The sequence below is a fragment of the Mastigoproctus giganteus genome, chromosome 5, assembly GCF_048544385.1.
Source record: "Mastigoproctus giganteus isolate SK-2022 chromosome 5, ASM4854438v1, whole genome shotgun sequence".
Lineage (NCBI taxonomy): Eukaryota > Metazoa > Arthropoda > Arachnida > Uropygi > Thelyphonidae > Mastigoproctus > Mastigoproctus giganteus.
The window spans coordinates 78,082,329-78,110,250 of record NC_143579.1 but is presented as its reverse complement, the minus strand read 5'-3'; the positions used below and the strand labels follow the sequence as shown (position 1 = coordinate 78,110,250).

At 35.4% G+C, this 27,922-nt stretch overlaps 1 protein-coding gene across 1 annotated transcript in view; it reads left to right on the top strand.

Moving 5' to 3' along the window:
* Positions 1-27,922, top strand: part of LOC150085511 (protein argonaute-2-like) — a 444,788-nt gene that overhangs the window by 245,994 nt on the left and 170,872 nt on the right. The window contains exons 8-11 of the mRNA XM_090373305.1: positions 1,827-1,890; positions 6,862-6,933; positions 19,676-19,723; positions 25,729-25,851. Of these exons, the coding sequence (XP_090229431.1) occupies positions 1,827-1,890; positions 6,862-6,933; positions 19,676-19,723; positions 25,729-25,851 (307 nt within the window). The remainder of the gene's footprint in view (positions 1-1,826; positions 1,891-6,861; positions 6,934-19,675; positions 19,724-25,728; positions 25,852-27,922) is intronic.

The window sequence follows — 27,922 nt, the reverse complement described above, 5'->3', positions numbered from 1 at the left end:
TGAAGTGCTTATTTTGCCAGATTTTTTCTGAACCCCCCCAAAGAGATTTGAAAATTTTTGAATTTTTTATTTCTTTGCAGGCTATTACCAATTTAATTCTTTGTGGAAATGGTGGTCCACCATTTCCACGAAGAATTAAAGCTATTTTTATTTATGCAAAGCTTTATTACATTTTCAGGACCCAGGCATTTGGTTGTAAATGTAATAAAGTTATACAATGTTAGCTCGTTCAGAAATGCCAGGACTGTGAATGAAAAAAGTTTGCATTCCACTTGCATAAAAATTTTTGATAACTTTGAAAATAGTAGATATTCTCTTCTCCCATTAACTATTGAAGGATGTTTGATATGAGTGATATATTCTATTAATGTGCATTTCTATTTGAAACAGATTTAGAACAAAGCTGTTTCAAACAGAAATGTAGATGGCGAGCATAAAGTCTTCCACTAATTTCAAACATTTATTACACAAGAACTATGCTGGGTACAAACATTCAGCTTTTTGCAAATTTTACCCCAGCTTGAAATTTTTTTTTTTTAACCTCTTCAGTACACTTCTACATGCACTCCGTTTGTTGACTGGAGAACGTCTAGTTGATACTCGATTTCTCTCCATGTTTTTTCCAACATCTCCTTAGTAACTGTAGCAAAAGTATCCATTATCCTCGCCTTTAATATTTCAGTATTACGAACTGGAGTCGTAGTAACCTATACCCCATAAAAAAAAAAGTCGAGAGGGATAATGTCCAGTGAATGGGCTGGCCATGGTGTTGGACCATCCCTCTCAATCCATTGGTTAGAAAATGTAGCATCCAGGAACTCACAAACAACTAAACTTCAGTGTGGTGGTCCATCTTGTTGGAAAATTACCCATGGCTGAAACTCTTCTAACTGAGGTGCACCGTATTGCTCCAACATGTTCAAGTAAACATATGCTGAAATAGTGGGCTCAGGGAGAAAAAAAAAAAAAAAAAAGGTCCGATAACCTTGTTGTGCATTAGGCCGCACCAGACATTCACTTTAGGGCTGTCCCTCTCTAACCTCAAAATCCTGTCCTCTGAGATATGCCAAGTTCCCTTGATGCACGACGAGTTGACTTCCGAGGACTGCGTTCAAAAGCATCACACACAGCATCAACAGTCTCTTCGTTCACACTAGGCCTACCGGTTATTTTAAGGTCCTCAACACTGCCAGTCTCTTTAAACTTTACATATCAACCTCTGGTGTTTTTAACATCTGGAGGATCTTGCCCATACTCTCTTCTAAAGTTTAACTGAACTGTAACTGACGATTTTGTTTTATGAAACCACAAAACACACTGAGCTTTCTCCTTCATCGACGCCAATGTGATACTGGCGATTGCAGCAATTGCAGTGCTACCTAGATCATCCCCAGATTGTGCAGATGTACAACGCAAAAAACTGTAAGCATTGGCCTTTGTTATGACATAAGGTGCAAGTTTCTATCTAGAATAGTTTTTAAGTTATTTTATTTTATTATTTATTTTTTTTTTTAATCAGGGAAAGACTTTATGCTCACCCTGTATATATATATCTATATAGGTGCCTCCATAGCCAGGTGGGAAGGAGCAGCAGCGCGTAGCACACACTTCTTGATTAGACTGGGGTTCGATCCCGTCACCACCAAATACGGAGGATGCGGAAAGGTCAGGGAATGACCACTGCATATTCCCGGAGCAATATGGCCTTAGTTGCTAATGCTCCTAAAAACCAAATAACAAACAACAAACAAACATCACCCTGTATAATAATGGATTATGCTTTTTATTTTATATATTCTTATTGTGGACTTTTTCTTTTAATTTAGGTTTCCTCATCTGCCTTGCCTTCAAGTTGGTCAGGAGCACAAACATACATATTTACCTCTTGAAGTACGTATTTCAAAAGTTTTGTACATGAAATGAAACTGGCCATTGTTTTAAGAAAACTGAAATTTTCAGAATACTTAATATAATATAATAAACGAAACATTCACCAAATGTAATTTAATTCACTTTTAAAGAAGATAAACAACCATACATGAATTCATGAGTGAAAATGTTTAATTCTCTTGTTTAATGTTTATTCACAGTTTAATAACTGTGAATAAACTGATCTGCTGGAACATGGTCACAGGTAATTCCAAATATGCTAAACCTCACAATTCAGATTGCCTTCTTTTTGATTTACTGTATTTCTTCAACTCTAAGACGCACGTTTTTTTCACCCATAAAAACGGGGTGCGTCTTAGAATCAATCGGTGTCTTACAATCGCAGTTTTTTGTTATTTTTTTTTAATTTTCCCGTGCATTGTACAACACCACACATTTTGTTTTTATGTGGAATTTGACCGTTATCGCATTCTTCAATTATATTGGAGAATAAAGTGGCTTGGGTGATTTCACGTGCTTTCGAAATGTGAAGCCACCGTTATTTCATTATAGTGGAGCTCACTCAGCAAAAACTAGGAAGTTTTGTTTGTATCTTCAAAAGTATGTAAGAAGTGGAGTTACTGTATTTCGTTAATTTTGATCCCTTATTGCATGATAAAATGTCAAAGATTGCACTACGAAGCCGCATTGAAACGAAAAGTTATTGTGTATGCAAATGAACATGGAAATAGAGCTGCAGGTCGATATTTTGACATTAGTGAAGTAAATATTTGTCGTTGGAGAAATGATCGCAATTCCATATTTTCGTGCAAATTATGAACCAAGTGCTTTATAAGGCCTAAGAATGGAAGAATTCCACAAGTCGATGAAGCTGTGATACGTTTTGATACAGAGACATGCGCAAAAGGATTACCCATCGCTCGACAAGCCATGTAATTGAAAGCCAAAGAAATTGCCAAGTCCCTCGGAATAGAGAAATTAATTTTAAAGGCAGTCACGTCTGGTGCAACAGACCCATGCGTCGTAGTGGATTATCGTTAAGGCGCTCAACATCTGCAGACTTTCAACAGAAGCTGATTAACTTTCAGCGTCAGGTGATGCAATTAAGGAAAAAAATAAACTACGAGTTTAGTCAAATTGGAAATGCTGATGAAACCCCAGTCTTCTTCGATATGCCTCAAAATTACACAGTCAGCACTAAAGGTGCTAAAGAAATTAAGATTATAAGCACGGGCTACGAAAAACAGCGTATCACTGTGATGCTATGCATCACCGCTGACGGTCAAAAGTTGCCATCATATTTAATTTTAAATAAAAAAACCATACCGAAAAATGAAATTCCCCCCAAAGATGTTATTATGCATGCACAAAAAAATGGATGGATGTCGGCGGAGCTTATGGAAGACTGGCTAAATACTGTGTGGAATAGACGTCTTGGAAGTCTTCGTATCCCACCTACATGCTAGTACTTAATGCATTTCGTGGACATTTGTCCAAACGTGTCAAAAATAAAATCGTGCAAAAACGTGGTGACTTGGTTGTGATTCCTGGTGGCACGACTAGCAAACTGCAGCCACTCAACGTTTCAGTCAATAAACCATTTAAGGATTACTTGAGAAAGGAATATGAATCCTGGCTGTTGACCAACAACCTTCTGGAAAAATTAAAGCGCTGGCATCAAGATTGGCAGAATGGGTATCAACAGCTTGGAAGCTGATTCCATAAAGAATAGTAAAGCACTCATTTAAAAAATGTTGCATCACCAACACTCTTGATAGCTCAGAAGATGATATATTGTGGAATAATGAAGATAATGACGTCTCAGAAGAATCTGACCCTGAATGTGAAGTAGACTCTGATATTGATTGAGATGCAGATATCAACGGCTCAGAAGATTCAGAAGGAAGTAATGAATAACATACCTACTGATAAATACCAGTACTATTGTTGATAGTAAATTGAATTCTATTGTAATAAAAATATTTGTTAGATTTATTTTAGTGTTTTATTTTAATTATTTATTTTTTCTTAGAATCAAAGCTTTTTTTTTTTCCTTCTGAAATTAAGGTGCATCTTACAATCGATGGCATCTTAGAATCAAAGAAATACAGTATGTAGAATGGAGATTATTTTCCTAAATGAGAATTTAACAATACAATTCCTTTTTCAGCTGTTTTCACAATCACTTTGAAAAGAAATAAAATAGAAATAAATTGTAAATGAAGTATTACAGCATTTTTATTGTTAAGTAATGTACCTGTCCATCCTTCTGCTGAAATTTTATCAAATGGCAATAGCAGTATCAAGTTCCTTTTCGTACGCACAACAGCACAGCCCTCAAAAAACCATTGGATTCTAGAGTCATACTCAGTTGTAAAGGTTTATATTAAAGGAAACATTTGAACAGATGTTTTTAGTATTGTTGTTGTTATTATTCTGACGGTGAGTAGGGCACAAGATTTGAAAAGACAATAGCCAGTAGTAAAACTTATAAAACAAGTGCTACTTACAACTGGGATACAAGCTGGAATGAAGTAAAGCTGAGAATTATAGTAAGTGCATAGAAAAAGTTATTAAAATGATGACGATGATGACATTTTTATTGATTTAAAGATGGGAAGTCAAAATGTGTTGCCCAATAGTGGCAAAAGAGGAATTAATTTGGAGAGGAGTGAAGTAAGAAACATGGCTAAAGGAAGCTTGGTATTGTATGGTGGCAGAAGAAGAAATAGCAACAGCATTTCAAAGGAGACAAGAGGAAAAATCTGTAGAAGGGATAAATGAAGAAAAAGGTAAATATGCCTGAGTAGTCATATTAAATCTGGTGATTTTAATGACAAATTCCAAAAATATTCTTGTACTCGAGGGAATGATATTATGGAATGGCGACACAATAGGACCTTTACCTAAGAAGGCTCCTGTTTTCTTTAAAAAAGATAGCATAGGTGGAAGTGACTGTCTACATCAGATTAAATTTATAGATATTAAATTAATACAAAAATTTTATTATTATTTATTGTTTCAAAACTCTTTATATTCATGTTTGTTTGGTTATCTTAACTGAATTGTTAATAAATTTCAGTAAACTGAATAATTTCTTGATGGGAAAAAGATAGTCCAAATTATATTTTAAAATTTGGTTTACCCCTTTCCCATCATGAACACTTTATGCTTGCTGAAATGGTTTTGTTTTTCAGCCAGCTAAGTGCAGTCAAAATATGCTTAACCTTTTATAAAGATATATGGTAGTATGAATCAGAGCTGTAATACTCAATATATTCTACGTTGATAATAATATTAGTAAAATAATAAGAGGAGTATACTTCAATATAGTACGTAGAACACTTCCATATGATACCTTCCAGAAATTAAAACGGAAAAAACTAAAAAATTGACAACTTATCGGTACATTAGAGTAAAATATAAATAATTAAATAATCAATTTAACACAATTCAAATCAATTTAAAACAATTAAAAATCAAATTAACGCAATTAAAAGAATCTAACGAAAATATTCAAAACGGTTTTCCTTCCTGAAGCTGACAACGCTTTTCGACCGTATGTCATGATCACAGGAATCAAAATTACCGAATCGGGTTAAACCTGAAACTTAAATAGTGAATTGAATCAAATACAATTTAGCATCTATCGAAAACCCACAAACACCGGTATGCTTCTACATTATAATAGCTATCACCCGTTCACCTACAAAAGATCAATTATCTTTAATCAATTTCTAAATGCCTATAAATATTCAACGACGGAATCTGCTTTGGACTCAGAAATACAAATATTAACTAGCAGATTCTTAAACAGGGGTTATTCCATTACCACAATAAACTGAATTAGGGCACAGGCTAAGGATAGAATACAAAATACTACACCAATCAACAATAGTTATATCAAAAAATACTTTATTTCTGTCTGATATGTTGAACAGTGCCACAAACACGATTAACAGATTCTTTAAAGATACCGAATTTAAAATTGTAGCTAGGCCAATACGGAAGTTACACACTATACTGAACAATCGCTCGGTTCTCTCCGCATTCGCAACACAAATTAATGATCTGGTATACAACATTTCTTGGGGTGATTGCGACTCGTCTTACCAAGGTTCGACGCGATTTTCTCTTAATATTCGTGTAAATCAACATGAAGCCTCAGTTTGTGCTTCTCGTTCAACAGCATCAGAATTAGCCTTTCATGCCATTAACGAAAAACATACTTTTTTATTTAACGAGGCCAAAATACTTAGCGTTCAATGTAATTATACGCAACTATTAATTACAGAAACTGTTGAAATTAAATTACACGAGAATTCTGTTAATGTTCGGCGGCCATATTTGATCTCCGATGTGTGGACCTTTACGTGTATGCGCGAAGACAAATAATCACTATTTAAGTTTCAGGTTTAATCCGATTCGGTAATTTTCATTCCTGTGATCACGACATTCGGTCGAAAAGCGTTGACAGCTTCAGGAAGGAAAATCGTTTTGAATATTTTCGTTAGATTCTTTTAATTGCGTTAATTTGATTTTAAATTGATTTGAATTGTGTTAAATTGATTATTTAATCATTTAAATTTTACTCTAACTTACCGGTAAGTTGTTGGTTTTTTTTTTTTTTTTTGTTTTTTCCGTTTTAATTTCTGGAGGGTATCATATGGAAGTGTTCTACGTACTATATTGAGGTATACTCCTCTTATTATTTTACTAATACTAAAGATAAATGGTGTACAAAGAGGTTTACAAGTATTGTTGAATATAACCTTGGAGAGTAGTGAAACTACACCAGGGCCTGACTCCTGGGAATAAAAAAAAAAGGGAAAAAAAGGCCAATAAAGTAATGCTGCATTATGCCCAAGCTTAAGATGATATACTACCAACTGTGAGTGTGTGTGCGTGTTGGGGGGGGGGAGAAAAACATTGTATAATAACTGCTTAATTTAATTTCATTTTCTTTCTTAGGTTTGTAATATAGTTGCAGGACAACGATGTATAAAGAAGCTTACTGATATGCAGACTTCCACTATGATTAAGGTAAGTTTTTTTTATTTTTGACTTTAAAAAAAGTATATGATACTTATTTTTTTGAGTAATATATAAGCCCAGAAGTGAATAAATTCATTTATATGAGACTGAAATTTTGTGCTACTTTGCACAAACATCACAGTCATAGTAAAGTGAATATTGTATTTATATTGAAATTCAAAATAAGAAAGCAGACACTTTCCCTAAAAAGAATAATTTATACTAACTATTACAAAAATAGTTATGTATATATATAGTGAAGGAAACATGCAGTGGCAGATTCAGGGTAGGGGCACCGGGACATGTGCCACCCTGTCATTTTTTGGAAAAAATGCACCAATCGTTTAAATTCCCTTTAGCTACAAAAAGTCTCCCCCCCCCCTTCCTCTCTCATTGTTAACATAGGATTTTATCTATTTTTGAATTGTGGCTCAGCTATTTTCAACTCACTGCAGTTGGCAACACTGATGCCAATGTGATCGCCATTCTAGTGCACAAAATGGTGTTCCTCCTGTCACTTTTTTCTGGATCTGTCACTGGAAACATGGTTACTAGACAATGGTTGTTTTATATGAGAGTATGTGGAGAAGTCCATGATGAAGTTGTATAGCAGGGGTGGCCAACAAGTCGATCGCGGCTTTAATTTCGGTCGATCATGTCATGACGAATTTTAAATATATATAAAAAATAGATTAGTCAAAATCTAAATGTTATTATTATGCGCCCCACTGCATACTCTTCTTACAAATCCATTGAACCACATGACTACTCTTGTCAACGTGCAGCCTCTAGGCTTGTCTAGTGAAAATTCACGCAGTTACATTGTGGAGAGCAGTGTATGTGTTGAATTCTTATTTAGCTTACTTGATATTAATAACTGGACAGTTCTTATACGTAAAATGAATACTACGAAAAGAGTAAAACGTATCATTTTCATCAAGAGTGGGAACTAGAATAGTTTTTCGTAATGATAAAAGAAAAATTTTGTTTGATTTGCAATTCTTAAAAGTGCTCTTCAAGATCTGCAATTATCTTGAAATACTGTAATGCAATGCATCGAAAAAATGAGTAAAAATGTGAGCGAACAATTGCATGCTCAATTGGCTAATTGTGTGTCCTTTTCTTTACAACCAGATGAATCTACAGATGTAAGTGATACAGCTCAGTTGCTCATTTTTATTTGTATGGTTTTCGATGATTCTGCCACTAGAGAAGAACTGCTCAATATGGTTTCGTTAAAAGAAAGAACCAGAGGTCTTGATATATTTAACGCATTCAAAAATTTATTGAAAAAATTAAATTACCACTATTTAAGCTTATGTTAATAACAACAGATGGAGCTAAAGCAATGACGGGGAATCTTAACGGATTCATCGCATTGTTGCCAAAAGGATGACGAATTCCCAGATTTTTAGAGTTACCACTGTATCATCCACCAATGAGTGTTGGCCAGAAAAAGATCAAATACTAAAAATGTTATGGTCATAGCTTTCAAAATTGTGAATTCCATCAAAGGACTCTTCAAAGAAAACATTTCAAAATGCAACTCGATAAAAATGAACCAGATCTGATATTACACACAGATGTGAAGTGGCTGAGTCAGAAAAAGTTTCTACAGAGATTTCGAAATTTGCTTAATGAAATTAAAAAAAAAATTGCTGATAAAAGAGGGAGATGATTATCAGCAGCTACAAGATATGGAGTGGTTTTGTGATCTGGCTTTTTTGTCAGGTTTTACCGGAAAATTAAAGTAATCTGAATTTGGAAAAAATAAAAATATGGGTGACATGATTAGTAGTATTTCTGCATATAAATATCAATTTTTGGCAATGGCTAAGGATCTCAAAGAAAACAAATTCCAGCATTTTGCAAGTATGCAAGATCATTTACAAAAATGTTATTTCTTCTTATTATTATTATTAGCCATATGGTGGTGCAAGGAAGCCTGAGGTTTATGCCAAAAACCAGCCAAAAATATTTCTCTGAGTTACCCTGAGAGAGAGAGAGAAGTAGAAGGAAATCACCAAGAAAGAGAAGAATGATGATATCGAGCTCAGGACCTTGGGTGTGCCAAGCAAATACTTACCAGATGTGAAATCGTTTTTGAATTTAATAGTGAGAAATATGTTTCTGAAATTGAGAAAGTTGTGAATGATTTTGAAACCAGATTCGGTTATTTTAAAGCAATTGAAGACATTGTTCAATACATTTTTATCCATTTAATTTCGACTTAGATACGAAAAAAATTGCACTAAAATTCGCTGAGATTTTTAACATGGAGAAAATATCGCTCGAAAATGAAATCATTACATTGTGAAACAATATCTTCCTAAAAGCCAGATCATCAGAAAAACACTTGGAATTATATGTTTGCCGAGAGAAGTACCCAAATGTAAAAAAAAATGCAATGAACTTTTAAATTCCTGTTTTGGTTCCACATATCTATGTGAATCAGCCTTTTCGTGTTTGAAACAAACAAAGACAAAGAATCACTCTAATCTTATGGACTTGCATACAGAAGATTCTTTACTATCGACCTTATCACAGTATATCCCCGATTTTGAAAGCTTGGCAGATGACATGAAGACACAAACTTCACATAAATTAAAAATTTAAATATATGTTGATTTAAAATAAGAATTCTGAATTGTATTTAATTTTAAAATTTATAAACAACAATTTTCAGTATGTGTTGATTAACTCTTTTAACCATGTGCAATGAAATTCTTGAGATGGTAAATTGCAGCACATTTTGAATTAAAAAAAAGTAGATCGCATGACAAATTAAGTTAGCCACCCCTTTTGTATAGCATAAGTGCTGAATGTACTACATTTTGTGGGTGTTGAGAAAATTTGGTAAATAGGTTGTTTAGAAGTTTTTATTCCCTTGTTCAGAAGTCACCAAGAAAATAGTGAAGCATATCAAAGTTTTAATCCTTGATGAGATTCTAGAGAAATGGAAGAGAGAAGTCCCACTGAAGCAAATTTATTTTGAAAATAAATTTGCAAATCTCTGTAATTTTAATTATTTATTTATGTCAAAATTGTTAAAGGAGAACATCGAGCTTGCTGTTTGAAACTTTCCAATATGATATGAGAAATTTTTTATTTATATGGTATTGAAAGTGTGTCTGAATTTTTTCTAATTTATAGATATCCAGTGTGGTGCAAGCAGTAGTAGGTAGTAGTGGCATGTGATGCAAGAAAGCAAGTGTATGAGCTTAGGCAGCATCAGCCAAAAAAAATCACACCATTCCCTCCAAATGCCTGTCCAGTTCCTCCTTAAATTTATTCAAATTTCTTAATTTGAATTTATGCCCCCTTAGGTTCATAATCTGAACAAGTGGAAGGATCCCATCAGAATTCAGCGAGCTCAACCCATTCAAGGCCTTATAGACCTCAATCAGATCGCCGCGCAGGTGCCTAGTCTCCAGCCACTGCAACTTGCAGAACTTAAGCCTCTCTTGGTAAGAGGATCCCTTCATTCCCCTCACCAACTTGTTGCCCTTCTCTGTACACACTCAGGTAAATCTACACCCTTCCTAAAATGAGGCCTCCAGACCTGTACTCTGTACTCAAAGCTTGGCCTGATCATTACCTTATACAGAGGGACAATTACCTCCTTCTCCCTGCTAGCAAAATTCCTATATATCATTGACAAAACCCCATGACCTGCCCTGGCAGCCTGTCTGCATTGCTCAGAAAATTTCATATCTGACTGCACAATTACTCCCAGGTCTTTTTCATTTTCTATCACCTTAAGTGTAGTACAACACGGTGCATTTCTCTGGGGTTACTTCTATCCATAGGCAGTACTTTGCATTTGTCAAGGTTAAACTTCAGTTGCCACTTCTTAGCCCATCTGCCCAAATAATCTAGATCCTGTTGAAGTAGCACACTGCCATTACTGTCATTAACAACCCTGCCAACCTTTGTATCATCTGCAAACTTCAACATTAAGCCTGATATACCTTCATCAATATCATTGATAAATATACAAAAGAACAGAGGACCTAACACCGAACCCTGTGGACTCTACTAATAACATTAGTCCACGAAGAGCAGCACCCATTGATTACCACCCTCTGTCTTCTCCCACTTAACCATCCTTTTATCCATTGTAGCAACTTTCCCTTAATACCATTCTTCTCCAATTTGTATAATAATCTTCCATGTGCAACAGTGTCAAAAGCTTTCCTGAAATCCAAATATATGATTTCACAATTATTTTTTGCATCCAGTTCCTTTGTAACCACATCATAATATCCTATCAAATTTGTCAGACAAGACTTTCCCTTAACAAACCCATGCTGTGTCTGAATTATTGCTGCAGTCTTGTCTAGATGATCCTGCAGTGCATCTTTAACCAGTGACTCCATTATTTTACCCAGAACAGAAGTTAAACTAAGTGGTCTGTAATTACTTGTGTCACCCTTCGATCCCCCTTTGTGAATTGGGGATACATTTGCACATCTCCAGTCCGTGGGAACCTCCGCTGAGTCCAAGGATGCTCTAATAATTATGGCTAAGGGTTTGCTTAGTTGCTTTGCCGCCTCCTTTAATATAACTGGATAGATCCCATCCACCCCAGGTACTTTTCTTATGTTTAACTTCAACAATTTCTCCTCCACTTTGTTTTCACTTATTACAAAATCATTAAGTATCCTGCTACAATTTGATAACCTTCTGCCATTTTTAAACCTTAATAATTCCTCATGTGTGAATATAGATGCAAAATACTCATTCAGCTTGTTTGCTATCTGAGCAGGATCATCGATACTCGAACCATCAATGTCAAGTGGACCAATCAGATTCATCCCCTTCCTTTTAGAGTTTATATAAGTAAAGAAATCCTTGCTGTTTTTCTTAGCATCTTTTTCCAAGGATTTCTCGTAATCTGCCATAGGCATCTGAGTCACTTGAAATTATGAAATGGTTATTAGATAACCATTTAGGCCTAAACCTTGAACAATATTTCTTAATAGGTATGAAACTTTTAGTAGCATCCACGATTAATTCCTTGAATGCTTCCCACTTAGAATTTACTGTTGGTAACATCGTCAGTTTATCCCACTATACAGAATTTAAAAACTTTCTGAGACCACTGTGCTCAGCTTTACGGAAGCAAAAACCCTTCCCTTTACCCCTAATGGTAGTTATCTCTTTAAATAAATCCCACATCAGTACACTGTGATCACTGCCACCTAGTGGCTCCTTTATGTGCAAATTCTTAATACACGAATGATCACTGCTGATAACCAGATCAAGAGTATTACTTTCTCTGATTGCCTTTCGAACATGCTGCTGCAGAAAAGAATCATCCAATAAATCCACAAAAGTCTGACTAGTGTGTGAGTGCCCAACCCACAAGTTCCAGTCAATATCTGGGAAGTTAAAAAGGACTGCTATCCCAACAATATCTGCCTTTGATGTCTTGACCAACACTTCAAATTCATCAAATTTATTTACTATACTTCTAGCATTGGTATACATGCAAGCATACATGCTCCTACTCCTATTCCTAGTTACTCTAACACATCCCATATACCCACCTATTTCATGATGACTGCCATCCGTCCCTGAAACCCCAACACCCCATGCTCCAGGTCGCTACTTATTCTAATAGAAATTGTTCAAGAATCACCTTCACCTCTGCCTATGGCTACTGTTAAACTACTAGTCCTTGTATCCCCCCCCCAAGCTATCAGTTTTCCGACCCACCTAACACTGCCTCGATAGCATCAGCGAATATTCTTGCACCCTTTCTATTTAAGTGTATCCCATCCCTATAGAAGCAGTCTCTCCTGTTCACAAGTACAGTCCAGGCTGAAAAAAAATTCTACCTCTTGAGCCTTACACATTCTTTCCAGGGCCGAATTGATTGACAAGGCTCTCATCATATACTCCCTTCTATCGTGTCTGGGCAGAATTGCAGACACTTTCAAATTCAACCCTAATTCCTGGCTTTTGTTCAACAGTGACCTGTACTTGTTAAGTAATTCTGCCGATCTCCTACTCCTAATATCATTAGTGCCAACGTGTACAACTATATCACCTTTTGTGCCCTTAAAAGATGATATCCGTTCTACGACGTCATCAACCATTGCCCCTGGCAGACATACTCTGGTCCTGTTCCACCTATCCTTTTTACAAAGCATGTTACCCGTTTCCCTGACAATGGAGTCACCAACAACTACTAGTTCCTATGGGACCAGCGCATTATGCCTTGGGGGTTGCCGCTGTGTTGCGTGATGACCAAGTGCAAGCTCTGGCATTGATGTGTGCAGCTGAGAGCCTGATGGGCCCCTCAATTTAGATCTTTCGACGGCATCCACCCTTTCCTTCAAACTCTCATATAGCCCCATAACAACACTGAGTTGTCGCCTGATTTCCTTACATCGCGCACACACAAAGACATCCTCCATGGCAATATCATGTTCCGTTCCAGAGAGTTCGAGAAACATTTCACAAGTCGCACATTTTTTTAGGCTCTGATGCGTTGGAGAATTGCCCCACCCCCCTCAGTTCTCCCCCGAGTCACAGCACTCCTGCCACTTTGTGCCCGTTGCTTTGCTGCTCTATTTTGGGGCATGTTACTTTAAATTAATAAGATCAAAAAATTTAATTAATTAAATGTCAGTACTATTCTATCTAATAGAAACAGTGAAGCGTATTACTCTATAAATTATATATTAGAGCTGCCTCGCTACCTTAATTAAAAATATGAATTCCCTACCACTATACACAAAAACAATGACTGCAAGATTCGAACGAAATAACGGTTTTACGTATATTAAGTATCACGTATATCTACAAAAACTGTTTAGCTAAATTAAAATAAAAATAACCAGCATAACTATAACTATAAGACTACGTATTAAGTACAATATAAAATAACAATTATGTAAATAAAAAGGCAAACACTTATCGTTTTTTCGGACCCTGCAACTCACAACTGTAATTTTTAAAGAGAGTCAGCGCCCTCCATAAGTAGTTAATATTGCTGATGAACGTGTTCTTAAAAATAAAAAATATTGATAATGAACCTGTATTATTAATAATTATTTATTGGCAATGCCCTTGATAACCCTTTTTGGCTAGGAAGGTGCTCTTACAGGTTTATAGCAACATAATGTTTAAAAATTGAATTGTGTAGCACTGATCAGGAGAAAGCAAATTTGTTCAAGATCTTGGCACCAGGATTAAAGTGAAAAATTGCAATTATATTATTATATTTCTTTTAAAAAAATTCTATATCCACAGTGCTGATCAAAAACCAGAATTGTACTGAAGAAATACAGCCAGGCTGCGAGTTTGATTAACGCGTTTTTCAGTTACTGCAATTTGAAAAAAATTATACCACTTTTTACTTTACGCAATGCAAATTTCCAGTTAATGCGATCTTTTTTATGTGATAGTTTAAAAATATTCGAATCTACCGCTAACCGTCTGATGGCCAATATACCAGCATTTGCCTGCTGCCCACTTCAGTGTGTTCTGTCAACCATCGGAAGTAGATGTGTTACTTGTTTGTCTCCTAATAAAGTCAGTGCAGACGTGTTTAAAAATTCTAATTTTCTATCCCTGTTAATTATGGATAAAAGAAAGAGTGAAAAACAATGTGATTGTAATTTAAAAAAAAAAACGAAAAGTTATTACATTAGCTGAAAACTTGCGGAAATAAACTTCTAAAAAAGTTCTTGAGTGTAATTAAGTAGCTTAGATTTTATTACAGTGTTTCCAGAAGTTATTAAAAAACATGAAAGTGATGCAAACCATGCAAAAATCCTAAGAGATCTAGGATGCAGTGAGTCTACTGTACGAACTATCCTGAGCCATAAGGGCGAATATAAAGAGAAAGGTAAAATTTCATCAACTTCATTTGGTTTACAAAATACCAGAAACAGAATTCCAATAATGATTGAAATGGAAAGTATTTTATCAATTTGGATAGAAGATTGCAATCAAAAAAGAATTCCATTATCTAAGGACATTATTCAGAGCAAAGTTATTAGTATTTTTAGTAAGCTCAAAGAAATGAAATACCAAGGGGAGACTGAAACGTTTGTTGCTAGTTCGGGGTGGTTTGAATGTTTCAAAAATCGAGCAGGACTGCATAATGTTAAAGTAACAGGGGAAGCTGCTGGTGCAGATGAAGATGCTGCAGCCACATTTCGTGCAAAATTGCAAAACATCATTCAGGATAGTGAATACGACAATTGGCAAATATTTAATGTAGAAAAAATGGGCCTATTTTGGAAAGGGATGCCAACTAAAACTTATTTGGCTGCAAATAAGTTAACACTGAAGATGATTTTAAATTGAAGCTTATGCTTGTGTACCATACACAGAATCCTAGGTCTTTCTTCTTCTTCTTCTTTGGTCCTTAGCTGGCAGCTGGGGGAGGCGGTTGGCCACGCAACCAGTATGCTGCTGTAGGTGCCGCAGGGTTTCGGACTTGCTCTGTGATGTTCTTCCATACCTTACGATCCGTGGCGTCAGTCCTGGCCTGGTTAAGGTCGAGACGGCGGCTCTTCAAGTCATTTTCCACTTGCTTGGCCCACGTTTTCCTAGGCGCGGTCCGTTGGATGCTCCATTGGGTGGGTCGTTGTCTCCAGAGGAGTGTGGATGGTATTCTGTTCTGATGGTATCCTATAAAATCTCTACCTAAATTCGAATTAAACTAAAGTATTGTTACTCGGAATATAAAGGAACTCTAAAAAATAAATTAATATGCCAATTTAAGTCAATAAAAAAGCAAAACTTCTCTATTTGCTGGAGCCAGTAAAATCTTCACCTGTTCACGTATACTCTTGTACCTACAAATGATGGCCTAACGCAAGAGTTGTGCTTTCAAATTAAACAAAAAACTTGAAATTATTCAAAAGTTTGCATCCGTTAAATGTTTAACATTGTAAAAAAATAAAGGGAAGCATCGTATTGAACATGCAAGTAGTACGTGTTAAATTTTTCGTTTTTTTTTTTCATGGGGAACCGCGGGTAACCGAATCAGTGGATAGGGGGGGGGGGGGCATGACTGTGGATAATCATATATATAAACATATGTGGAATTATGTAGAAAAATATGGAATTTGAGAAATAGAACAAGATTATCAGAACAGATTAATGCTATCAAAATAATGATTGAACATTACATTAGTCTGTAAAACATATATTATATTATTTATTAAACTGAATACTAAGGGAATTATACAACTGGTGAAATTTAATAAAAATTTGGAATATGAGTATTAGGGGTGAAAAAATATACCTGTGAGGCCATAGGGCCAAGTATTTTGGGAACCAAATTCAGACTTCATTGTTTTACCCTCTAAATAAACACATAAAGTATAATAAAATAAAAATAAAAATGATGTAGCAAATTATTGATTAATGGATACATTGAATGTAGCGTTAACTAGGGCTAGCTCTACTCAATACATCCTATCTAGATAACATTTCATTCAATGTATCCAGTAATCAATAATTTGCCACATCATTTTATTTTTATTAGTTAAGTAATAGTGGCATGTGATTCAAGAAAGCACGCATATGAGCTCATGTAACATCAGCAAAAAAAAATTTCACACAACCATTCCCTCTAAATGTTTGTCCAGTTCCTTCTTGAATTTATTTAACCTATCAAATTTTTGTTCTAGCAATTAATCACCTGCTGACTAAAGGCAAATTTCCTCACATCTATTCTACAGCCATCTTTCCTCAATTTAGTTTATGCCCCTCAGGTTCGTAATCTGAGCAAACAGAAGAATCCCAACAGAATTCAGCATGCTCAACCCATTCAAGGCCTTATACACCTCAGTCAGATCACCTCGCAGGTCTCCAGCCGCTGCAATTTGTAGAACTTAAGCCTTTCTTGGTTAGAGGATCCTCTTCGTTCCCCTCACCAATCTTGTTGCTCTTCTCTGTCCATGCTCAAGGAACTATATCCTTCCTAAAATGAGGTCTCCAAACCTGTTCGCAGTACTCAAGGTGTGACCTGACCATTGCCTTATATAAAGAGATAATTACTTCCTTTTCCCTACTAGTAATATTTGTGTATATCACTGATAATACCCCACGACCTGCTCTGGCGCCTATCTGCATTGCTCAGAAAACTTCATATCTAACTGCACAATTACTCCCAGGTCTTTTTCATTTTCTACCACCCTAAGTGTAGTGTCACATAGTTGGTACATTCCTCTGGGGTTACTTCTACCCATATGCAGTACTTTACATTTGTCAAACTTCAGTTGCCACTTCTCAGCCCATCTGCCCACATTCTTGATACTGTTGCAGTAGCACACTGCCATTACTGTCATTTACAACCCTGCCAACCTTTGTATAAGTTTCTCCATTTGGAGAAAAAATTTTTTGTCACTCACTTGTCTAGCTAACTTTTGATCTCAACTGCTTTTGATGCCATCTACTGGGAGGCTTGACAGAATCTTTGCTGGCATGCAAGGTGCTTTTTTTACATCATACTATCTATTCTTTGCAACACATGGGTGGAAAATACCTGAGTTTGAGTCCCATGGGTGATGTGAGGAATTTTTATGGGCCTTTTTCACGATGTGGCTGTGTTAGTCGGTCTCAGGCAAGAGTAGCATTGTTTTTTTTTTTTTCTCCCGGCAATTCTAATTTTTTGTCCAGTAGACAGAAAATCATGGAATACATGCAATTTACAGATAATATATGTGAAGCAGTATGTCCTTAGTTGCTGATGCTCCTAAAACCTAACAACAACATACTTTTACTAAGGCAGTTTTATCACCTCTTTTCCTAAATCAGGATCTTGCTAAGTTCCTGTTCCCCTCTTTTCTTTTTCTCTCCTAGTCTGTCTTCAGATTCCTGTTCCCCTACTACACTTGGTTTTGGCTGGCTCAGTTTTATTTCTTGTGCAAAAATGTTTAAGCAGTGGTTTTTCTGTACTCCTGATTCAGTACTCCTATTGGTAGCCTTGCCAGATGGTGTCTCCATTTCTTTAAGATTTTTGTTCACCTGTCCATCCTATCTATATATTTTTTTTCTATTTATGGCCACTCATTACTAGGCTGTAGTTTATCTTTTTCCTAATTTCCTTATTTTAACTATATTTAACTGTCTTGTAATGTTTATTTGTGATTTTCCTTAATGTTTTCATTCGTATAGTTTCATTTATTTGCTTTATTTTTGCTGTTGTCTTAGCTGCATCTGTTATAGGTTTTACTATAGTAAGACCTATAATGGGTTTTACTAGTTGCTAGTAGTAATATCAGCCTCCTCAATCCATTCTGTATATCTAAACAGCTTATTGATGACTTGCTAGGTTATATCGATCCAATCCTTTCATCTTGTCAACCCTTTGAAGACCTAATACAGTAATGTAGGATTACCTACCATTTGCTCTGTCCAAAACCTCTTCTTTTCTGCATGTCACAATCCATTCTAAAGTAATTTTCCCTGTAAATTATTAAATATTTAGGTGGATAACCAGATTCTAAACTTCTCTTCTTGATCAATTGCACAAAGCTTTGCCCAGCCATCTTCACATCCTTTTAGTTTTATGAAATGCAACTCTTGTTCATTCATAATCTAAATGCTATCTAGAAATACCTTGCCATCTGTGTTCTGTCTCACCAATCTGGTCTTTCATCTCAAAATTCACTCTTTGGCCTGTATGTCAGCTGAATATTTTCTATTCAGGTGATTAGATGAACATCGTAAACTTAGGTTTGTTGTGTCATCTCAACATAAAATTTGCCATCAAACTGAAAATTTTACCCATTACTGTTCACTAACAATACAAAGCTGTCCAGTACATTGTATAGCTGATTGTCAGCCAGTGACTTTCTCAACATTCTCCTTCAATGCAAATTCCACTTGTTTACCAGTACCACTCCCCTTCCCCCTTCAAGATGAGACATAGCACATTCAATTTGTTCACCCGTTTTGACCACAAACCTGGCATCTGGCTCCATGTTTTATTCAAATGATAAAAAAAATGTTCTTGATTCAAGATAAACTCCTCTAACCTATGTAGTCATATTTCACCATGACCACATTAGGTTAGAGGAGTTTATCTTGATCCATATTTAGTGGATACGTGAGTTTGAACCCAAATGTGTGTTTAAGTATTAATGTGCTTTTAATTTGTCTTAATTTTCTTTAGATTATTGTTGTCCTGGAAATTAAATTAGTGTTTTGAACTTAGCATTGGTGGCAAATTCACCCCCCCCCCCATTTTTTTTTTCATTATTATTATTATTTTTTATTAATAAAATACATAGAATTTCAGTTGTTTGACTTTTATGTTAGATTGTGAAAATTGTGGATTTTGAATTTTAAATGTCTGAATTATGAATTTATGAAAATTCAAATCAAACAATAACCTTACTAAGAAAAATTTGATTCAGTTTCCCAGAAACTGACCCAAGTTCAAAATATTAAGTAGTATTAATTTTTGACCTGGCAGGATTTTATTCTGATTCTATACCAACTTCAAGTAGCATTTCTTTTTTACTTTGTATAAAAATATGACTGTCATCATTCAGCAGTAGAAAATCTTTTACATAGGTTTGTTTTCACATAGGTATATTTTTCATAGGTTTTGTTAAATACTATTTGTTTCTCTTTATCTAATATTATATATCAAGATTGTTGTATGGAATAAGTCATGTCTTCACTCGCCTCCCATTTCTGTGTAGAATATAAGTTATATAACGTTATAGTGATCATTAGAATACTTACAAAATTTGTAACTCTTCTCGTTTAGGCAACAGCACGATCTGCTCCGGACCGGGAACGAGAAATAAACAATTTGGTGTGCAGTGCTGGACTCACATCTTCACCTAATCAGGTAATTTTTTATTTATTTATTTTTTATAATTTAGAGTCAAACAAAACCAACAGACAACATATACTCTGCTAGATGTGGAATTGTAACAAATATCCTTGCTACAAATTTTATTAGCATCGTCATTATCATTAGTAGAGGCATATGATGTAAGAAAGCAAGCTTATATAGCATCAATTAAAAAAAAAAAAAAAAAACCCTTCCCATTTCACCCATCCATTCACTCCAAATGGTTGTCTAGTTCTGCTTTGAACTTATTTAAGTTGTCAACTACATAAGATGGAAGTTTGTTCCAACTATCAACCACCTGTTGGCAAAAGACAAATTTCCACACATCTATTCAACAATTGTCCTTCCTCGATTTGAATTTATGCCCCCTCAGGTGAGTAATCTGAGCAAGAGGAAGAATTCCATTAGCATTGAACTTGCTCAAACCATTCACGGCCATATACACCTCAATCAGATCACCTTGCATGTACCATGACACCGGGGACTAGGCACCTGCAAGGAGATTGCAATTTGCAGAACTTAAGCCTTTCTTGGTGAGAGCGCCCCTTTGTTGCTCTCACTAATCTTGTTGCCTTTCTCTGTACTTGTGCTAGCAACTCTACATCCTTCCTAAAATGAGGCCCCCAGACCTGTATGCAGTACTCAATGTGCGGTGTGGTCCCCTTATAAAAGGGGACAATCACCTCCTTATCCCTGCTAGCAAAATTCCTGTATATCATTGCAAAAGTAGCTCATGGTAATCTTGATTACCATGAGCTACTTTTGCATCCTGTCTGCACTGCTTAGAAAACTTCATATCTGACTGCACATTTACCCCCAAGTCTTTTCTTCACTTCACTACCCTGAGTCTAATACCACACAGTTGGTACCTTACTCTGCTGTTATTGTTATTCATATGCAATATTTTACATTTGTAAATATTAAACTTCAGTTGCCACCTCTCAGCCCATCTGCTCAACTTTTCTAGATCCTGTGCATAGGTACTGTCATTAACAACCCTGCTAACCTTCCTATTGTCTGCAAATTTGGACTTTAACCCTAATATACCTTAATCAGTATCATTGATAAATACAGAAAACAAGGTGCTCAACACCGAACCCTGTGGGACTCCACTAATAAGATCAGTCTGCAAAGAACGGTGTCCTTTGATTACCACTCTCTGTCTTCTCCCACTCATCCACCTCTTTATCCCTAGCAGCAACTTGCCCTAAATGCCATCATGCTCCAATTTGTACAGTAGTTTTCCATATGAAACAGTATCAAAGGCTTTCCTGAGATCCAAGTATATGATATCAAAATTTTGCATTCAGTTTTAACTAGTGAATATTATTTTCCTTGGAACAGAAGTTAAACTAACAGGTCTGTAATTTTCACCCTTTGATCCCTTTGTGAATTGGGGACACGTTTGTACATCTCCAGTCCATATGGATCTCATCCGAGTTCAAGGAAGCTTTCATAATTATGGTTAAGTGTTTGCTTACTTCCTTTGCTGCCTCCTTTAATATAACTGGATAGATCCCACCGACCCCAAGTGCCTTTCTTATGTTCAACTTTCAGCAATTTCTCCTCTTCTTTGCTCTCAGTTATTACAAAATCATTTAGATCCCTGCTAGAGTTTGATAAACTTCTGGCCTCCACTTACCTACAGATTTCCTCATGTGTGAATGTAGATGCAAAATACTCGTGCAGTTTGTGGGCTACCTGAGCAGGATCATCAACAATCAAACCATTGATATCAAGTGGACTAATCTGATTCATCCCTTTCCTTCTAGAGTTTACATAAGTAAAGAAGTCTTTGCTGTTTTTCTTTGCATCCTTTGCCAAAGATTTCTCACAATCTCTCTCTTCACTTGCTAACCTCCTTTGTGACTTGATTACAGACTAGTTTATATCCACCATAGTTTTTTGATAGTTATATGTATCCTGTGTATTTTTCTTCTCTGCCACAAGTCTCATTAGTTCATATGCCATCTATTTAGGCCTAAACCTTGAACAGTATTTCTTAGTTGGGACAAAAAGCTTAGTAGCTTCCAAGATTACTTCCTTGAATGCTTCCCATTTAGAATTTGCTGTTGGTAACATTATCAGTTATGAATAGAATTTAAAAACTGTCTGAAACCATTGTAGTCAACAAAATCAACAGACAACATACACTCTATGGAATGTGGAATTGTAACAAATCTCCTAGCTATTATGATTCGAAAGGCATTCAATATCAGGAATCAAGTGCACTTCATTAATTTTAATGTTTCATCAGCATTTAGCTCACTTCATAGTAAAACTTTGTTACAGCATCACATTGAGGAGATTGATATTCTTAACATTATTTTTAGTTAGTAGAGAAGTTACAGCGTAATGGTGTTTTGTTCTTACTGAAGAAAAACATTCTGGGGAAGTATTTGTTTGGTCAATCAAAGAAAATTATATGAATGTTTGTAGCAGATTAGTAGAGCTCTATCCTGAGAAGTGAGTTTGTGCAATTGCTGAATTAATGGCCAAGTTTAGTGGCATTTCAAATACTTTAGTGTGCATCAGAAAAGAACTATGAAAAATTGTTAATACCACTGAACATGAGGCCAAACCAAATTGCTATTACCGATTGGCTAACAGAATATAATATTTTTAATAGGACTCTCTCCAGAATAAATATTTGATCCTTTCACCTGCTTTGATCTTGACCTTGATGTCTGGATTCTTTACAAGGTTCACAGAAAAAGTATTTAGATTTACTTATATCAAACTTGACTCTTGATTTTTAAGGAGTCCTTATGTGCTGTAATGTAATAACTAGATTGTATGTATAGCTTAGCTTAATTTTACAAGTGAGGTGAGTGCTGAAAATTAAGCTAAGCTATGCGTACGATCTAGTTATATCAAACTTTTAATTTTGCAAACTTGTCATCTCCAGTTTCATTGAGCTTGCCACATTTTTATTTAATTTTATTCCTTTGTTGTTAAAGCATAATTCACCTATTTTGTGTTTTATTATTACCACTAATTATGTAAACTCCTCTACCTAGTTGTACTGAGGTATTGCCCTTATTTTATTGGATGGCAATAAATGATTTTATAATATAGTATAATGCATGTGATGAATAAAATATGAATGTTCAGGCAAAACACCATAAATCCTTATTTTTGCATTTTGGGGGGGGGGCAATTTTTATATAGATAAACATAAGATGAATAAAATTTGTATGTTGTGGCAACATGTCATGTCCCTTTTTTTTTAGGGAAAAATATCCTGTGTTTGCTTTAAGTGCTTTTCCTGTCTTATTTTGCCAACCCCCCCTTACTTGAATTAGCATATGGATTTCCAGTGAAACCTTAAAGGAGTAATAGAAATAGCAAATTTAGACATGATGAACAAATATGCATATTTGTTCAGATGTTATTGATTGAATTGTTATATTTGTTGAGATTTGATATGGTGTTCTTGAATAAATTGAAAGAGCTTTCTTCCCAATTTTGTTTTTGAGTTTTTGGTAGTTTTTTAATACTGCAAATAATTCATGTGGAAAGTTGAAAAGTTTTCTTTATAAATGCATGGAAAATATCAGATTAAACTTTGCATTTCATACAGTTTGGGGGGGCATGTGCCCCGAATCCGCTACTCTATACAGTGGACTTTACGATTGGTTCACTGTACGATATGCAGTAAACTCCATTCATTGTGATCGTGTGTTTGCGAATTGAATTTTAATTCTGTTAATGGCGATTCTAATAAGTGAAAATAGGAGGAATATTATTCACAAGTTATAAAAGTATAAAGCACAAATTTGCATTTTATTACCTTACAAATTAACAAAAATTAAATGATATGTGAAAATCAGAAGAATTATTTTCCATGGGTTAGCAAAATAAAAATAAAATTGTGCTTGTTTACATGGCTTTATTAATACTGTAATGTACATACTAACTATTGATATTTCTATTCACTGACTTTTTTTTTTTTTTTTTTTTGTAAAACTTAAAACAGTAAAAAAGATAAGCAATCAATATCAAAGAACACAGCATGCACAAATCTCAACTGACACAATACACACAAGTGAGATACGGAGTAACAGGTTTAGGAAGCTTAAAAAATGGGAATGAAGAGAAGATTCTGAAAATTTATTTATGTTTTGTATATGATTGAAGTTTTCATGGAGGGGGAAACATATTTCACCACGATAACATAAAAAGTGACAGGATTCCGGCTATTGGTATTATAGAAAATGCAGTAAGATTGCGTTTACCACCCGTTTATAATAGATTGCACAAACAGAAAAGCCCAGTAAACCGGAAACTGCAAATTGTTTTATAGTAGTGACCTCCAGAAATGTGCCTTAGAAAAATATATCACAGAGGCATTCAAAATTGATTCTTATAACTGAACATATGATAACGAATTGGTTTTTTGAAATTTGGTCCTTTCTGTCAGCCAATAGCAATGTTTATAAATGTGTTGGCTGTATTCTGTATAAAACTAATACAATTTCCATTATAAAAATCACCTTTTAGAGAGATAAACAGCTTAGTTATATAGCAAAAATTTCAACTTTCAAGGTCTTGGAATGAAATATCAAAAAAAACAATCTGTTATTGGGTTCACATTATGATATTTTCACAATACGATGTCTCTGGAATGGAATAATATCGTAAAGTGGGGTCCACTGTATATATGTATTATGTATATACAAAATCAAAATAAAATAATAATAATATATTGTGCTGGATTATGGATCCAGAACACTGCTAGTAATAGCAGAAATACCCAGCAACCATAATGAAATATAGATAAATAGATTTGATAAGTGTATGAGTAGGGGTGCTGACCTGTCAGGTGTAGTTACAAAAGAAAAATTAAAAAAGTGCCTGAAAAATCAGTGCTTGCCGGGATCTTAGTGCTTGCCATGCATGATGGGTCCATGGACTCGTGTTACTTGTTTGCCATGCACCAAGGCATCCTTTGGCATGTTATGCAAGGTATCTGGACTCGTCCGACCAGTCCTCCAGTCATTTCCAGTTCTCCGGTGTCCAATCAGCGAGTTGTAGATGCAACAGCATTCACTGTTGACAGTGATCAGTAGTGAGGAGAAAGTCTCTTGAGTCATCTGCTGTGAACCCGATATGTCTGAGTGTGTAATGCATTGTCATTTGGAATATTGTTCTTGCATTCCCCATATTGAATTGCATTGTCAGCTATTGTACAGTAACCTACTGTTGAGCCTGTACGATGCACTGCACTCTTCGCTTGTTACGAACATCCACCTTGCTTAACCTTTCACAGTTCTCTCTGTGGTTCAAACCGTTTGACACCATTCTTTGTACACCTTGACCACAGTGAGCAACCGACAAGATGTATCGTTTCCAATATGGCAGCACCCAATGAACAAGCTCCTACAATCATGCAATTTTGAAATTTTGTGATATCTTTACCACATCCTAAACCACTTTATCACTTTGACTTCCATGACCAGATGCAGATTACTGCTGCTATAGCATAGTAAGCTGTTTGGCTTTTTGTACTTTGAGCTATATAGCATAGTCCATTACAGATGTGGTGGTCATAATTCAGTGATCACTAATAGTATATTAGTTTATTTTATATAACTTAAAGTCTAATAAACCAAATTTAATGTAGAGAGAAGTGAATTGAGGTATCTGTTTTTTTTTTTTTTTTTTTTTTTTTTGAGGAAATTCACTTGGAAATTAAATTGGACATTTGGCAGCGACCTACCGCATTAATGCAGTAGGCCACTGATCTTTGCAATAGTAATTGGGAAAAGTTAAAACCTAGGGTGTTTTATGAATTGTTATTGATATTTGACTCCATTATTTTATTTATTTTATTTGTGTTAAATCTGTTTTATTTATTTTTGTTATACCTATAATGATTTTTGGTTTTATACTGTTAGTGAAATATAAGAAATTAAACCTGTAATCCAAATTTTTGCTTATCTGAATGATATATATTCTAGGTTAGGAAAGCAGATTTCAACAATGATCCATATGTTCAGGAGTTTGGCTTAACGATAAGCAACACAATGATGGAAGTTCGGGGTCGTATTTTGCCTCCGCCTAAGCTACAGTATGGTGGAAGGGTAAGTTAAATTGTGATTTTTATTCTAAAAAGACATTTGAACTTCATTATTGATGTTTTTGAGGTAAAATTCTATTTGTTAAATTTTGTAGAGGATTTAACATTGAGATCGTACTGACATGAAACCATGATTGGGAAATATTTTGATATATTAATCTCATATAACTCCTGGACCTTGTACATTATTTTTTAATCTAGCATCAAGCAAACGGAAAATCATGCAATTAATTTTTTAGAGAGATTTACAGAACATTCCTATTTTCCCACTCACTTGATCACCAGTGGTGCTGCACCGCCTTCAATTTGCAAGATCAGAAACCTGAAGGAAAAATCCTCACTTGCAGGAATAAATGGAGCAGACTCAGACTATTTCAACCACTCCAACTCTTTGGCCCGAGAACTGATCTCACTCTGCTAGAAAACAAAATAATCAGAGCCTTGCTGCACTTTCTTTCCAAGGAAAGTAGTGCCTGTTGGTCTACACAGCAGATCCAGTCGCCTGTTTCAGCCGAGGCACTGATCGGGTGGCATTCTGGATTCAAATTTTCATTTATTGAGTTTGTTGCCTATGCGACCGAGCTCCGAGATTTCATCCACACCACGAGTTGGAGAGTGGAGCAGGGGTCGAGGCGAACACTTGGCCATACTTTCTCCTCTTACACAGACTAACTTACTGACTAGCTAATTATCAGATTTTCTCCATTTTTAATCCAGAAATGCCTAGAAAATGCTGTTAGTCCAGTCACTGAAATCAGAGAATCTACTTGTTGAAACAATACATCAAGTTCTCTGAACTATTTTGTACAACTTCATTTGGTAATTTAAAAATTACCAAATTTAATTTCACAAGTCTCCCCTTATTGCCCTTTAAACACCTCTAATGGAATCAATACAGAGTATCACTACTGAAAAAAATTGCATAAGAACTATTAAATCAGAGAGATGCAAATCACAGAGAAGCACTGGCTAAGAGAGCAAAGCATGGAGATGAGGAGTTTTTCATGTATGTGAATGCAAAGAAGAAAACGAATCAGATTGGACCCTTTTTTACAGAGTGTGGAAAAGTCTTAATGACCAAGGTAATATTTCTGATGAATTGAATAAGTACTCTGCATCAATCTTTACTGATGAAAAACCATTTGTGCTGAGGAGAGGTTGTGCTATTGAATCTGGAAAGCATGAAATTTACTATATTGAAATTTCAGAAGGTTACTTATTACAAAACCTTTTGAGCCTAAATGCATGTGCCCAGTAATTGGGGGTGGGGCAGCTAGAAAGTGCATTGAACTGCTGAAGTTAATTATCAGGGCGTCATTTGATCTTAGAACAGACTTCTTTGGATTGGAGAAGTGCCAACGTATTACCAATACATAAAAGATAGATGATTATAAGAATGAAGTCGGTAACTACAAACCAGTTAGTCTGACTTCGCTGTTAGTGAAAACCTTGGAGGCAGTAATTAAGAGTTCAGTCCAGGGACATTAAGGTAGAAATGGAAATTCTGAAGAACCTGCAATGTGGTTTTGTTAATGGAAAATCACGGTTTAACTGACCTTGTAAGCTATTTTGACACAGTTACTCATGAACTGGATCTAGGGAACAATTTTAACATAATTTATTTGGATTTTAGTATGACATTTGACTCAGTCTCTCATGAGAGGTTGCAATATCAGCTGGAACATTTTGGAATTACTGAAAAGGTTCTAAGATATAAAACAAGTTAGTTGCAGGGCAGAAGGCAGAGAGTTGTTATTGGTGGATTTTCTTCAGATTGGTGTAATGTAAGAAGTGAGGTCCACCAAGGATTGGTTCTTGGACCACTTCTTTCCCATTTTCATAAATAACATCGACAAAGGGATAAAGAGTGGGATTTCGATATTTGTAGATAATGTAAAGATTGGGAGAGACATAACTGATCAGTGCCGAGCAGTGCTTCTTTAGGCAGCACCGGCATGAGCACTGGAAAGTCGCCTGGGGTGCTGAATTTTCGGTGTGCCATATGACTGTTTGATTTGTAGTCTAAAAATTAACCCACGAGTGGGTGTCCCCTGTAATAGAGTACACCAGGTGCA